The sequence below is a fragment of the Haliotis rufescens genome, unplaced genomic scaffold (genome assembly GCF_023055435.1).
Source record: "Haliotis rufescens isolate VD_foot unplaced genomic scaffold, xgHalRufe1.0.p SCAF_6, whole genome shotgun sequence".
NCBI classification, from domain to species: Eukaryota; Metazoa; Mollusca; class Gastropoda; order Lepetellida; family Haliotidae; genus Haliotis; species Haliotis rufescens.
The window spans coordinates 39,444,754-39,460,801 of NW_025964334.1; the positions used below are offsets into that span (position 1 = coordinate 39,444,754).

The 16,048-nt window shown below is 43.0% G+C and overlaps 1 protein-coding gene across 1 annotated transcript in view; it reads left to right on the plus strand.

Annotated features, from left to right (window-relative positions):
• The first annotated feature begins 8,094 nt into the window (after positions 1-8,094).
• Positions 8,095-16,048, plus strand: part of LOC124145784 (serotriflin-like) — a 28,842-nt gene continuing 20,888 nt past the window's right edge. Inside the window, exons 1-3 of the mRNA XM_046515699.2 lie at positions 8,095-8,238; positions 13,760-13,830; positions 14,665-14,743. Of these exons, the coding sequence (XP_046371655.2) occupies positions 8,190-8,238; positions 13,760-13,830; positions 14,665-14,743 (199 nt within the window). The 5' untranslated portion in view covers positions 8,095-8,189. The remainder of the gene's footprint in view (positions 8,239-13,759; positions 13,831-14,664; positions 14,744-16,048) is intronic.

Sequence of the window (16,048 nt, forward strand, 5' to 3'; positions counted from 1 at the left end):
GCATCGGCTATAGCCTTATGTTCTAATAAAGTATCAATACAAACAGAGGGACCTACACACAGTCTTGTTGGATTCCGAATAGTGGTTGTATCAGTACCTTGGTAAAGTAAGTTTCTCCAGAGATCCACGTTGCACTAGTATTCATCACCGTCATTAAGACTCAAAACCTCATTACCACTAATTTTAATCGTGGTTTTCTTTACAATTGCTTGACCTATGTTCTGAACAATCGCCCTGCTTATCTCAGTAGAAGTCAAACTAATTGCAAAAGCTAGTCCAGCAGTTCCTGGAACTGTCGCATCGTGAGAATCCCAATTAGGAAAGCGGACACGAAGTGTCTGATTCTGATCAGTGGTACTTGAATTACTAGTTACAGTTACAGACTGGCGAATTGCTTTGGCTCCTAATCGGTTGTGCAGTGTCCGTTGTGGATTTAACTTGCCTCAATATTGCGAAGACATGATTATGTTATGAATACACAGTCATTTAGAAAGTGGTCAAATGTAACAAATGTTTTCTTTGGGATAAGACTTTCTTAAATAGGTACGTGAGTCTGTACTTTACTAAGAAAGTGTTATCCCAAATAGAACATTATATAACAGATACTACTGCTTCAGCTGAACGAGAAACTGATGAAACCTGTTTTACAGGACCACAGCAGGGAATAATTCTTAATGAGGAACTTTTACAATCGGTTGTTAATGATTATTACAATGCCTTAAAAGAAGATAAAAAATATGTAACTCCTATGAGCCGTGAACTATTCCAAGTTTACAATAAATAGTAATGAAATACTGCGTCTGAATGGCTCTCAAGATATTGACTTATGAATTCCCATACTAGGAAACCCCTAGCATTGTCAACAAAAGCTGGGCGTCGTAGTGGTTTCAACCTTATTTGCAATGAATTAGGCCGTAAAGACAGACAGCTCACAAGCAAAACTTTCTGCAAAGACCACTAAGGTTCTTCAAACAGTTCGAACTGAACTTGGTGCAACAGCGGCTGCCATAGATAAAGATAGTTTGATAAACATACCACAACATGCTAAAAAGGCTTCAGGTGGACTTGAAGACATCTTGGCTTCATTACAGGCACCATCCTTGGACTACAGTTTTAGAGAACTACGAGGCCTTGACAAGGACAATGTAAACAATGCGGTGATCACTCATCAATAATATAGCCAAGATAGAAGAGCTCGAGAAACATAGCTCAGGAGAAAACAAAACTTATACAGGCAGACGATGAACTCAGTAGATGCAGAAAGATTGCGTAATTTAGAAGACGAAAGATCAGCCCGCTTAGACGCAGCTTCCACTAAAAGAGAAGCACTTTGGTCAAATCAGTCGAATTCGAGAAACTATAAAATATTGTTCAGAGAACGGGATAACCATTACCAGTATTTTAACCGCATTTGGATTTATTATCTCAACTTTGGTTCTCGCTTTAACTGGTGGTGGTTGTGGACACACGCCTACACCACCTAGCGGTGATGGATAGCGTAAAAGAGTGGATAAAAAGCATTTAAAGGAGAAGCTGTAGGAAAGCTTGTGCGGGAAGCTGCATCTGCACTTCCTGGTATAATAGGAAGTATTGTTGTATCCTGGCTCTTGAACTTGGCTTAATCAAAACTTATGAGCAATGATTATAGCAATTGCAGGGCTGTTGTATGTAGCCCCTAAAGAGTATCTAACATCTAAGAAACCAAATCATTAGTAAACCAGCTGCGACTCCGCCTACTATAAGCCCAGTTTTGTTATTGATATGTTGTTTATTTTGTGCTATAATATGTGATGGTTGAGTTTTGTGACTGGTAAAGTTAGATGACATGTTTAGATGACTGTGGCTTGACTGCCTGTTTCACCTGTACTTGGTTGAGCTATTAAGTTGGCGTTAATATCTGAATTGACACCTAGTGTTTCTTTATCACCAGCAACCACAATTATATTATTTTAACCTAACACTTGTCCAATCATAAGGTCAATGTTTCTTGGTGCCATATTCAGACCTGTTCCAAAAACATAGCCTGCTTTAGAACCAGCATGCTGTAGTACATCTTGGTATCGCTTGATGGCCGGAGGCAGCTCCACAGGTCAAATCATAGCATCCTCTACGTTAACAACAAACTGCATCTGGGCATCAAATGCTGTACCCACACCAATGATGTTTGTGCGTGTTTGAGCCTGAGCTCGAACAAAAACCCATACATAAGTTCAGATTGTGTCATTAAGACTTTCAATACCAGGACGAGTAAAATCTTCTGATTCATTTGAAATGAAATCATTTTCAGCACCTTTTGGTTGTTCGACCTTTGAAACAGTTAAAGTAAGACCACCCTTAGAGTTCATAAGATCATCTCTCCAGTCAAGTGAGCATAGTCCATGCTACGTATGCCCCCTTTCAGTTAATCATTCCTGACATCTTTAACGGTGCGTTCACCTGTGTATGGATAACCTAGGCCTTGATTAAATCCAATCCGGTGCCAACCATCCTTTGGGGAAACATCAAATTGATGACAAATACGTTTATATGCCTGATGATTGTATTGATAATTTATCGCGTCCCATGCTTGATCCTGTGGTAATGGCACACTTATTTCTGTGAGGATGCGTCTAATCCGATAGTACACATGAAAGAAGAAAAAAGACTTACTAAGTTCATGAAGACCTCTAATAGATAAACCACAGCCTGTTGTAGCACACCATACAGCAAAGTTGAGCTGGTTTTGCAAGAGCTGCTTTGGATTGGAGAACCAAGCATGTACTGTTCTGTAATTTCTAAAGATATCAGGGAATCGAATTTGAAATTTGATACCTGAGACATCAACCACAATTATTGGTTGTGTGAGGTCAGTTGCTTGTACACCTATTTTTAACGCCTCCCATATTGAAGTTATAACTTAGTTGTTTGGTTTTTTTATTTAATGTGTATGTAACACTCCAGGGAATAACACATAAGGTCTTTTAACTGCTTAATTCTATTGATAATTCAATTGGGCAACTTGAAGTTGCTATCTGCGATATAACATATTACCCCCAGTGGACCAGTGTGAATGCTGTTCGAGGAAACAATTTATTCTTAATAAACAAAGAACCTTTATAAACAACAACCTATACCTGATGGGTATTATAGGATATGTTCACTCAATACTGAAATTCTTAAGCCTTATGGTTCTAGTATCACACTGAATGAGTCAAATGGAACGCTGACTTTAAACAGCAGAAAAAAATAGTATAAAACCTGCTGGGAAATTAGCAAATACACTTGGGTTTTGCAGGAAAAGAAGTGGGACCCAGCACAAATAGAGTGGAGATAGATTACTCAGTTTAGTTCCCTATCAAGAGTTCATCCATGTTGACCAGATTAGTACAACAGATAGTATCTAACATGAAAGTCCTTCAACTCAACTGAGGGCTATTCAAGCCAAAGATGTAATGTAAAGGCATTGTCAATTCGCCAATTAAAGAAGCTTGATTAACAGATTATTATATATTATGGACGAAGTATCTGAAAAGATGGATACTGCTGATGGATTTCGATTAAAACAAATAAGTGAAATTAAACAGATACTGGAGAAGGAGCGTGATTCTCGAACTGAGTTGTATAAAAAGTATCAAAGAGCTGTGAATGCTCTTGATGGAGTTGACACTGCACTTTAAGTAACTAGCATGGGTCTTGGTGTAGTCGATGTTGGTTTATTATCAACTATATAATCGCTGCGCCTATCGTACTTGGTATGGAAGTAGCGGCGGGATTCTATGGACTTGCAGGAATAGCTCTTAAATTTATTTATCGCCGGATGCGAAAGAGAGCTTTCCGAACATGATAGTATTCGTGAGCTGGTAGAAGAAAAGTTAAATAAGATCACATATCAACAGAACTAGTTGATGGTAACATATCTCTGGAAAAGTTTGTTTTTGTGTTGTCAGAACTCAAATACAACACAATGAAGCAAGAGATTCAATCAAATTCTCGTAAGACTAGTGGCATTAGTGAAGATGAGAAAAACAAGTTCACAGAACAAGCACATCAAGCATTCTGTGCCAAAACCATACATTAAGAATACATTATTTCCTCTATATAGGGTGGCATCTTGATACATGACGATCATTGGATCGTCACCACATAAGTAATAGAACTTAAGACCCCCAAGCAAACATTCTCAGGGCCTGGGTCTGGTCTAGGTGGGGTGGTCCAGTACCCCCGTCATCTGTTACATCAACGTGTTTAACCGGTAATATTGGTATTGCCTTCGTTGTAACCGATTATGAGCTGCATCCAACATGGTTATCTTTGTTTCCCCATAGCACAAACGGAGCACCAGTCCCACACCTGAAGAAATGCTATATATGACATTATTATTATTAATATATTAAGGAGCTAAGTTCCTTAGGAATGTATTAGACATGAGTCCTGTCTCAACCCTCTGACTCCAAACATAATGCTGGTCAATCCGTCTACGGGATAACTATGTCAGGAATTCAACCCTAGTTATTTCCGTGCCACAACATTAAGCTATTCCTTTCAGTCGTTCCCGTCCCAAGAGCTGCAGCTGTAAAGCGACAAGCATGACAATGGAAGTTTTTCTATGAACTGTTTTGTCCTTTCAGTGCAGATGTATGGAGAGAAACGTCCAGTCATAATATGTATAAATCTTCTAGCGGCACTGAAAGAAATGTAGTACCTCTAACGACTAACGGTGCTTTGCTCGTTCGACAAGCTTACATGGAATATGATCGTCTAAATATGTGTGTACTCGTTATCGAATTTATTTGAATCGCTTAGCGCAAAGTGGCAGATTTATTGTGAAAGGAGGCGGTTGTTGAATATGGACGAGCTAGTATGCAACACACCATACATACTCTACACCCGATAACTCACCGAGAATAGGCCCTAAGCCCACTTCTGTACGCGAGAAGCGACTATACGAATCGGATGATTAGGCCAGGCGGCTTGGTTAATCCCATGTCATTGAATCCCGACGACGTGAGTGAGTGAGTGAGTGAGTGAGCTTAATGTGGGAGGAAAGCCCGAAGTGATGCGGGTCTCAGACGTTTACAACTCCGGTGAAACCCACAAGCACGGGTATGGTGCCGACAAACCTAGAAACATTATCGGGGCGAACCGGGATTCGAACCGACAATCAAAGGTTTCTGGCGTGCCCAAGGGACGCAACTCTGCATAGCGAATGGGACGTGCTAATGATATCACACACTGTTTATTTCTGGAGCAGTCTCGTATCAACAGGTCACAGTCTTAATACATAATCCCCTTGGCAGAAACAAGATAAATAACGGCCGGGAAAATAAACCATGACCATTGAATAAGTAGGCAGTAAACACCATTGAGGGAAGAAACAATGTCCCAACAGCGTTATCCTAACCAGTTAAACAACAATGACTATGAAGGATATTATAATAAATTAGGTCTGTTTAGATTACTGTTTAATGACACTATATTTTATATATCCCCTATATCTATTCGTCTTCAAATATTTTGATATTGTATTCCTAAATATCGAAAGGTTAACTCCCTGTCGGCTCCAACGTAGCAAGATGTCGCCGAGCCGCACACAGACAACAGAAGCTGCTGTGTTCTTCAAATGGCCAACATGTTATTCCAGCCGGTAGTGTAACGTAAAACCCCTGAAACAAACAGATCGGGTAGAGTCATGTGTTTTCGTCTGCATTTATAGGGGCAGAGTTTTTCTTCTTTAAAGAGAGCTAAAATTTTGTTTTAGGTCACATTTCAAATTCAACATATGCAAAGCATGTTACAATGTTCTCATTGACAATGGGACTCACAACAGACCAATCAGCGGCCATACTCGTTACTGAATGGGATTCAAAAAGACTTTTAATGTCAACGTGACATTGAATCCTATACATGAAGTTCATGAAATGCTGTCTTAAGTGAAATTAAATATGTTTCTATAACCCTGCCAATTTTGACTTGTTTCTTTTGAAAACTTTCATTTTTATTGCATGTAACTAATACCACTTCCAATTCGCGTTTCTTTCTGAATTGAGTGTACTTTCCACTCGGGTAAATTACTCATATTACTTATTATGTGTTTATGATAATTATTTGGTTGCTTAAAGTTATTTCACAGCATATGTAACATACATACAAATACAAGCTACTATATTCCTACAATTATTGGGAATTCAGGTAATGGATAAACTACTCAATCTAATATTTAAATACTAACCTTGGAATATGAGCCAAATATCCAAAGATGATAGCCATGAGATTCACAATACAGAATAAAGATACGTGTGTAGCCTTCAAAGAATATGGCAGGCGACTATGCTTGCCATAAGAGACGACTAACGGGACCGGGTGGTCAGGCTCGCTGACTTGGTTGATGCATGTCATCGATCCCAATTGTGTGGATCGACGCTCATGATATCAACCACTGGATTGTGTGGTCCAGACTCGATTATTTACAGACCGCCGTCATATAGCTGGAATATTGCTGAGTGCGGCGTTAAACAACAAACAAACAAACCAAAGCATATAGTGGAGTGACCACACCTTCTGAGGGCTCCAGAATAAAGCTGAGCTGAATGCCCAGGCTGGTCAGAAAGACAAAGCGGCTGGAGTAGGGAGGGACAGGGCTTGTGCTATTGTGTTAGACAGTGCACAAACTATCATGTATGTTGAGTCAGTCTGACCAATGGTATATATCAGATGACTAAAACTGTGACTGAGAAAGCATTTATTTATTTACATGACTTACACTAGCTAAGATACTTGTATCTATTGAACTAAACATCTGATACTAACGCACATATGTCAAAGTCTCCTTAGTTATCATATATGAAGATATTTGTACGTGTTTAAGATAGTATTCAACAAGTGTCATCGGTGATTGGCTACTGGGAATATCTCGTTAAGTGAGTGAGTATACCGTGTTTAACGCCGCAGTCAGCAACATCACAGGTATATCAGGGCGAAGTGTAACATATCGAGCCTGGGCCGGACAAACCAGTGATTGATATTCTGATGAACGTCGCACGCCGTGGGGGAACTTTGGCACAATCACCAGACCCGCTTTAGAAAGTCACCTCTCACCACAAGCAGCCTAGCGCTGGGCCTACCCCGGGACACACTGCTGCCATCTCGTCAGACTTCACCCCTGTAACTAGTCACTCGAGGACCTAACACAGATTCAATATCACGTTTTATTATTCAATTACGTCCTCTTTCATTATTCTTTTTCCGGGTCCATAAAAAACGGGTATTGACCGCTTGAAAGGTCTACAGCACTGTTGTAGAATGTCTCGTATGTAGTGTGTGTTTGTTTGTTTGTTGTTTAACAACGCGCTCAGCAATATGCCAGCAATGACGGCGTTCTGAAAATAATCGAGTCTGGACCAGACAATCCGATGATTGATATCGTGAGCATCGATCTACATAATTGGGATACGATGACATGCATCAACCAAGTCAGTGAGCCTGACCACCCGATCCCGTTAGTCGCCTTTTACGACAAGCATAGTCACCTTTTACGGCAAGCATGGGTTGCTGAAGACCTATTCTACCCGGATCTTCACGGGTACGGGCATCACATGTAGTGATCTTCATCAGTAGAGACAATTTGGTCTGAGTGGAAACCACCCGGATGAATAAATAATGACCATGACTGGCCATAAAAATACAGCATGCATGTCCGCGGACTACTACTGAATATGGGTGACTTATTCCTGGTTGAATATTGATTGAACGAGAAACTCCTTACAATGTTTGATATATGTGTGTTTCACGTGGTAATCACCATGCTGTATTCAGACATGGAACACCATTAAAAGGAGGACGTTAACCCCAGTTTACGTCTTACAATGTTTCCATAAGAGCAGCCGATTATTCAGCAATACGCATAGTCCGCGGGAGGTTTATGTGTATTTCGTGGTCATAACCACGACCACGCCAACTCCTCGTGTCCCCTATACGCTGAGATGCAGCATCATGAATACATGCATTGATACCACTGTATAACACTGGGGCGAGGTTTATGCATACACAAGTTGAAAGACAGTTTCATGTCCCACCTACTAATAGTAGGAGTGTATTTCTAGTGAGAACCGAGCCGGAGGTTTTGAGAATATCGACTGAGCCTTTAGAAGATATACGTGTATTCGTAAAAACAAGACTGATTTGTGGATCAGACAGTACATTCATAAAAGGCTATGTCCCTGTTTGCACGACGAGCTTTGTGTGTGATCTTGACTTTATCAGGTAGGTTTGTTTGTTTCTTTATGTGTTTGTTGTTTAACACCGCACACAGCAATATTACAGCTGTTTAACGGCGGCCTGTAAATAATCGAACAATCAGTGGTTGACATCATGAGCATCGATCCTCGCAATTAAGATACGATGACATGCATCAACCAAGACAGCGAGCCTGACCACCCGATCCCGTTATTCGCCTCTTTCGACCAGCATGGGTTAGTAAAGACCTATTCTTCACGGGTCTATCACGCAGGTAAGAGTGAGCGAGTGAAATGGTTTTCATGCAGTTTTGAATGTTTGTTATAGCGTGTCGGCAGATGATGTTAACAATGTTGGTGAAATTTCATGTGCATTTGGTGCTGACCAAGGCCGGGCAAATCTGCAGTTCGAAAGAGAGTGTGTGTCCTCCCTGTTGTAACCATCCCCATTATTCTTAGTCCCTTTTTACAAATAGTTTTCTGTTGTATTTTGTACACTGATGATATTTATCAGAATAAACGTCAGTTAAACTATGTGAGTAACAGGATTCAAAGATTTTCAAGGATGCTAATGGACGGAGTGTACAGTGCTACATAAATGTAGTGAGGTGAACTGGGGTTTAACGTCGCGTCCAAGATTATTGCACTTATATAGTGAAGTGATTGCACGTGTGTGTGGCTGCTTGTTCTAGTCCAGAATAATGCCGATTTAATAGTGCTAGCACACTGAGATATCATGCCGCAGTTTAACATGAATACCCCACTCAGATACAGTATACTGACTCCAAGCGGACCTGTCCTTGTTTTAACCCCTTAATGCCGAGCGTCATGGAAGGGTAACAACAAGTACCATAAATGTATCATAATGAGTATCGACATGTCGTCCGTCACACCTGTGGCGATTCCAAGTAAGGACAGGAACTTATGCTTGTCGTAAATGGCGACTGCAAGGATCAGTGGTCAGGCGCGGCGACATGCTTGATTTACATGTCATCGTATCCCAATTATGTGGATCGATGCTCATGATATCAATCAGTGGATCGTCGGATCATGACTCGATTATTTACAGACCGCTACCATATAACTGGAATATTGCTGAGTACGGCGTTAAAAAACCTCAACCCCAAACCATGTTATCACTTTGATGGAGAATACATAACATTTATTTAGACAACATGGCGTTGATGTCTTTCGTCTCAGTTGGTATTATTACGACAGCGTCTCATCAGTCGTGGCATTGCTAACACGGGGATATGCCGTCTGCGACTGTCATATACTTTACAGCTGAATACGACGTGAACTTTGACCTCTAACACACAACATTCACCATACCAAACTTCGACATCATCTGCAGAGTACACACCTCTGATGATTTTCTGAATACCAAATGAATTAAAACCACTTCGAAGTTAAACAATAATCTTTTTATAGTTTAAAAAAACTGTGTTTACTTTGACTATATTCGCTAACTAATAAACATTTGAAGGATGTATAACGCTTAAGAGATTTGCTTTTTGGTACTGATGAATGCACATGCCTTGTCTCACGTGTGTTCGCCATCTTCCCCATTCCCCATACACTGCTGCAGGATGTAGACTTTTCAGAAGAAGTTAGAATAAAAGTCACAAACGTTTGTGCGCTCAGCAATTAAGATAAATGTCGGATATCTTGTACTTCAAGGAACTCGCCTGATAAACCGACATACAAGAGGCCTTCAAATCAGTTCACATAACAATTTTGTACTGTCATCGGATGATATTTCATTGACTGTTTAAGAGTGTGGAATTTTTTAAAAGTTGGTGTTGCGCCATCTCCACTTTGATACTGGTGAAAGAACGCATATGACTGCTTCCTCGAACAAGTGCCCGTGTGTGTATCTATCTGTGAAAATCTATATCTATGAATACCCATCTCTGTAAATACCCATCCCTGTCGATACCCATATCTGTGAATACCCATCTCTGTGAATAAGCTTCCCTTTGAATACCCATTTCTCTGAATACTCACCTATCTGTGCAGGATGAAACACGTCAGGGTTTTTTAATGAGTTTTAAAACCCGAATCCAAGGGATAAAACAGAGTGGCGCCAGTGCCGAGGTTGAGGGGTTTAAATCTCATAAAAACCCGAGGGTAAGTGTTTTATCCGACTTATAAACGGAAGAAAAAGAAACTTAAAACAGCCTTTATCAACACATTTATGTTTTAAACATACTTTCCATGAACCTAAAGAAACAGGCGTAAAATATCTTGCTGGCGTGTGCGTAACTGAAAATGTTAAAGCTTTTCTTAAAAGCATTGTGTTTTATCAGCGCGTCTGTAGCCGAGTGGTACACTCACAGGGATACAGATGCAAAGGTTGCATGTCCGACCCACGGGAATATAAAGAAAACATTTGTCATCTGGTTTTACATTTCATTACAATGTGTATAAACGGTTGTATTGATAAAATCCCTGGGATATTATAACATTCCTGTTTATGAGATTTAACCCTCTTGGAGAACAATAGGATGACGTCACTTGAGGATTATAAATATGAATAACTATTTTTCACGTTCCCTTGGAACACCCGTGTATTGTATACTTCTTTGTACATATCCTGATATACAACCTATGTCCTGTTACCAGGCACGCAATAACACCCTTTCATGTCGCCTACAGGTGCTTGTCCCCGACCTGCAATAACACCCTTTCATGTCGCCTACAGGTGCTTGTCCCCGACCTGTACTAACACCCTTTCATGTCGCCTACAGGTGCTTGTCCCCGACCTGTACTAACACCCTATCATGTCGCCTACAGGTGCTTGTCCCCGACCTGCACCTGCTCTAACACCCTGTCATGTAGCCTACAGGTGCTTGTCCCCGAACTGCACCTGCTCTAACACCCTGTCATGTAGCCTACAGGTGCTTGTCCCCGACCTGTACTAACACCCTATCATGTCGCCTACAGGTGCTTGTCCCCGACCTGCACTAACACCCTGTCATGTCGCCTACAGGTGCTTGTCCCCGACCTGCACTAACACCCTTTCATGTCGCCTACAGGTGCTTGTCAACGACCTGCAATAACACCCTTTCATGTCGCCTAGAGGCGCTTGTCCCCGACCTGCACCTGCTCAAAACCCTGTCATGTCGCCTACAGGCGCTTGTCTCCGACCTGCACCTTCTCTAACACCCTGTCATGTAGCCTAAATGTGCTTGTCCCCGACCTGCATTAACACCCTGTCATGTCGCCTACAGGTGCTTGTCCCCGACCTCCACTAATACTCTGTCATGTAGCCTACAGGTGCTTGTCCCCGACCTGTACTAACACTCTGTCATGTAGCCTACAGGTGCTTGTCCCCGACCTGTACTAACACTCTGTCATGTCGCCTACAGGTGCTTGTCAACGACCTGCACTAACACCCTGTCATGTAGCCTACAGGTGCTTGTCCCCGACCTGCACTAATACTCTGTCATGTAGCCTACAGGTGCTTGTCCCCGACCTGTACTAACACTCTGTCATGTCGCCTACAGGTGCTTGTCCCCGACATGCACTAACACCCTGTCATGTAGCCTACAGGTGCTTGTCCCCGACCTGTACTAACACTCTGTCATGTCGCCTACAGGTGCTTGTCAACGACCTGTACTAACACTCTGTCATGTCGCCTACAGGTGCTTGTCCCCGACCTGTACTAACACTCTGTCATGTCGCCTACAGGGGCTTGTCCCCGACCTGCACCTGCTCTAACACCCTGTCATGTCGCCTACAGGTGCTTGTCCCCGACCTGTACTAACACCCTGTCATGTCGCCTACAGGTGCTTGTCCCCGACCTGTATTAACACTCTGTCATGTCGCCTACAGGTGCTTGTCCCCGACCTGCACCTGCTCTAACACCCTGTCATGTCGCCTACAGGTGCTTGTCCCCGACCTGTACTAACCCTCTGCCATGTAGCCTACAGGTGCTTGTCCCTGACCTGTACTAACACCCTGTCATGTCGCCTACAGGTGCTTGTCAACGACCTGTACTAACACTCTGTCATGTAGCCTACAGGTGCTTGTCCCCGACCTGCAATAACACCCTTTCATATCGCCTACAGGTGCTTGTCAACGACCTGCACTAACACCCTGTCATGTAGCCTACAGGTGCTTGTCCCCGACCTGCACTAACACTCATTCATGTCGCCTATAGGCGCTTGTCCCCGACCTGCACTAACACCCTGTCATGTAGCCTACAGGTGCTTGTCCCCGACCTGCACTAACACCCTGTCATGTCGCCTACAGGCGCTTGTCCCCGACCTGTACTAATACTCTGTCATGTCGCCTACAGGTGCTTGTCCCCGACCTGCACTAATACTCTGTCATGTAGCCTACAGGTGCTTGTCCCCGACCTGCACTAACACTCATTCATGTCGCCTATAGGCGCTTGTCCCCGACCTGCACTAACACCCTGTCATGTAGCCTACAGGTGCTTGTCCCCGACCTGCACTAACACTCATTCATGTCGCCTACAGGCGCTTGTCCCCGACCTGTACTAATACTCTGTCATGTCGCCTACAGGTGCTTGTCCCCGACCTGCACTAATACTCTGTCATGTAGCCTACAGGTGCTTGTCTCGGACCTGTACTAACACTCTGTCATGTCGCCTACAGGTGCTTGTCCCCGACCTGCACTAACACCCTGTCATGTAGCCTACAGGTGCTTGTCCCCGACCTGCACTAACACTCCGTTATGTCGCCTACAGGTGCTTATATGCCCCAGACCCACACAAAGATGACAGGGCCGATTTGTAATCTCACAATAGAACGCTCCATTAATCTAATAGTAATATGCTTTCCTTCTATTCAGTTCACAGGGCGACATAAGGCACCGGAGAAGACGCACTCCGTACAAAGCGTAGCCTGTCCCCAAATCGGAAGAAATGTGCGCCATGGGCAACGTCAATGCACCAACATTCTTAATGCCCCTGTAACTGTATAATAATGTACTCACGCAAAAGAGTGTAAAGATTCGCCCGTATACATTTGCAAGCTATCAATATACCGAGGTCGACTTCAGTTGGAATGCCTTCAAATGAAGGTCCAGAAATAGACGTGAGGTCGAATTATTACGTAGAATGTTAAACATAAATGTATTTCGTTAGTGCGCGACTGATGGCACCTCCCTATTAAATAAAGCAATAGTTTGTTCATATCTTGATGTGAAACGTCTTACTGTCACGTGATGATACACACGTGAGCACTACACTAAATTCTAATTTTATAGTCTTTCCCAAAGGTCAGACCCCTGATTACTTCACTGGCTTGTTACAGCCAAACAATCTGCTCTGTGGACTCAGGCGTTTGTGGATATACCGCTATGACATCATGTAATATGCTCAACAACAAAATTCACTATCACACAATTCCTTCTATGTGAGATTTAGAACTCATCAATCAACCATCGTTTTTAAGACTTTTGTGTTTTTGAAGAATTGAAGGGAACCAATGTTGATGAATGAAAACACTTCCTGTAAGCATGTACGTCAGAGGTTGGAAACGGCGAATATGCAATCCTGACTTTGCTCTTTGCTTCAGGCGTGCTGTGTTCCAGGGCACCCTCAGACACCAATACAGAGAACAGACGAGGTCACAGACATGGGAGAAGTGTATGTGTAACAACTTTCCCTTTTTCTAACGTGCGTATATGAAGGTGGTGACATGAATATGTATGTTGTTCAATGCCGCATATAAGTCCAGTTATATGACAACGGTCTGTAAATAATCGAGTCAGGACCAGCAAATCCAGTGAATGATAATATGCGCAACGATCCACGCGGTCGGGATACAATGACACGAAATCAACCGCAGGTCCCCGACCACCCGATCCAGCCTGACCACCCGATCCAGCCTGACCACCCGATCCAGCTGGTAGCTTCTTACGTCCAGCATAGGTTGCTGGGGCAGTTCTAACCAGGAATGGATATATACACGTATACTGATTTTACAAAAAAGAATGTCTGAATATTCATATTTCACTTGCGAGAGCGACTTTGGTGAAATCAGTAAAAGATACATACATTTTCCCTTTTTCAACTTCAGTGAGAAACATTTATGATAAAGGTGATAGGCAGTTATTGATGCCGTAGGGTATGTGTATCGACAGTAGTCACAATGGGAATATGATAATCTCTTTATTATCCCTAAATTCATAAAGAGAGAGAGAGAGAGAGAGAGAGAGAGAGAGAGAGAGTAACCACATAACATCAGTAGAGTAGAGTGTGACATCCCTTACTAACACTTCAACAATGGCGTCTGAATTACGCCAACAAATCTGTCTGCACGGCTGCAATACCTCACAGCGAGTGACGTCATCATGACCCATGTGGTTCGTACGCATGTATATTTATTACCTCGCATATTTGGACATTAAATGTTATATGTGCTTATCTACCAGCCACGAAGACCTCGTATTTGTGTTAGTGTTGTTTACTTATGTTTAGGCCAACTGTCACGAGAAGTATCAGCAATCAACAGACCACTCGGCCTGCCTCGTGAAGTCAAGCCAGGCCTTAATTTCAGGTAAGAGCAGGCGGAGTGGGTGTTTGTTTGTTGTTTAACACCGCACTTAGCAATAGTCCGGCTGTTTGACGGCGGTCTGTACATATTTGAGTTTGGACCAGACAATCCAGTGATTGACATCATGAGCATCGATCTACGCAATTGGGATACGATGACATGCATCAACAAAGACAGCGAGCCTGGCCACCCGATCCCGTTAGTCTCCTCTTAAGTGAGTGAGTGAGTGAGCTTGTTTTTACGCCGCTTTTAGCAATATTCGGGAAATATCACCGCGGGGGACTCTCCTCTTAAGACAAGCAAGGTTTGCTAAAGACCGATTCTACCCGGATCTTCATGGGTAGGTTGCGTGAATGATTGTGAGTAATTGAAATGAACGGATATTGTATCAGTAGTCATGTAGGTGTACCGCCATCTTATCATTATCGCGTTATACAGACTGATCAGCCTCCCGTATGGGGAGCCAACACAGCCACAGTACATACATATGGAACATGTGTTCCAATTGCAAGACCACTTTTTTTCCTTTTCAAAATGATATGTTGAGCAGCTTGTCACCTTCGGGGTACATACGGTAAGTTGGATATGTCAAGAAGGACTCCAAGGTTGTGCCGTAAAGCTGACTCACATGTAATCGGTGTGCACACGAGTGTTGTGTGGGACTCTGAGGTTGTGCTGTATAGCTGACTCACATGTAATCGGTGTGCACACGGCAGGTGTGTGGGACTCTGAGGTTGTGCTGTATAGCTGACTCACATGTTGTCGGTGTTCTCACGACAGGTGTTGTGTGGGACTCTGCGGTTGTGCTGTATAGCTGACTCACATGTTGTCGGTGTACACACAGCAGGTGTTGTGTGGGACTCTGAGGTTGTGCTGTATAGCTGACTCACATGTTATCGGTGTACACACGGCAGGTGTGTGGGTCTCTGAGGTTGTGCTGTATAGCTGACTCACATGTTATCGGTGTGCACACGGCAGGTGTTGTGTGGGACTCTGAGGTTGTGCTGTATAGCTGACTCACATGTTATCGGTGTGCACACGGCAGGTGTTGTGTGGGACTCTGATGTTGTGCTGTATAGCTGACTCACATGTTATCGGTGTGCACACGGCAGGTGTTGTGTGGGACTCTGAGGTTGTGCTGTATAGTTGACTCACATGTTGTCAGTGTGCACACGCAGGTGTGAGGGACTCTGAGGTTGTGCTGTATAGTTGACTCACATGTTATCGGTGTGCACACGGCAGGTGTTGTGTGGGACTCTGAGGTTGTGCTGTATAGCTGACTCACATGTTATCAGTGTACTCACGGCA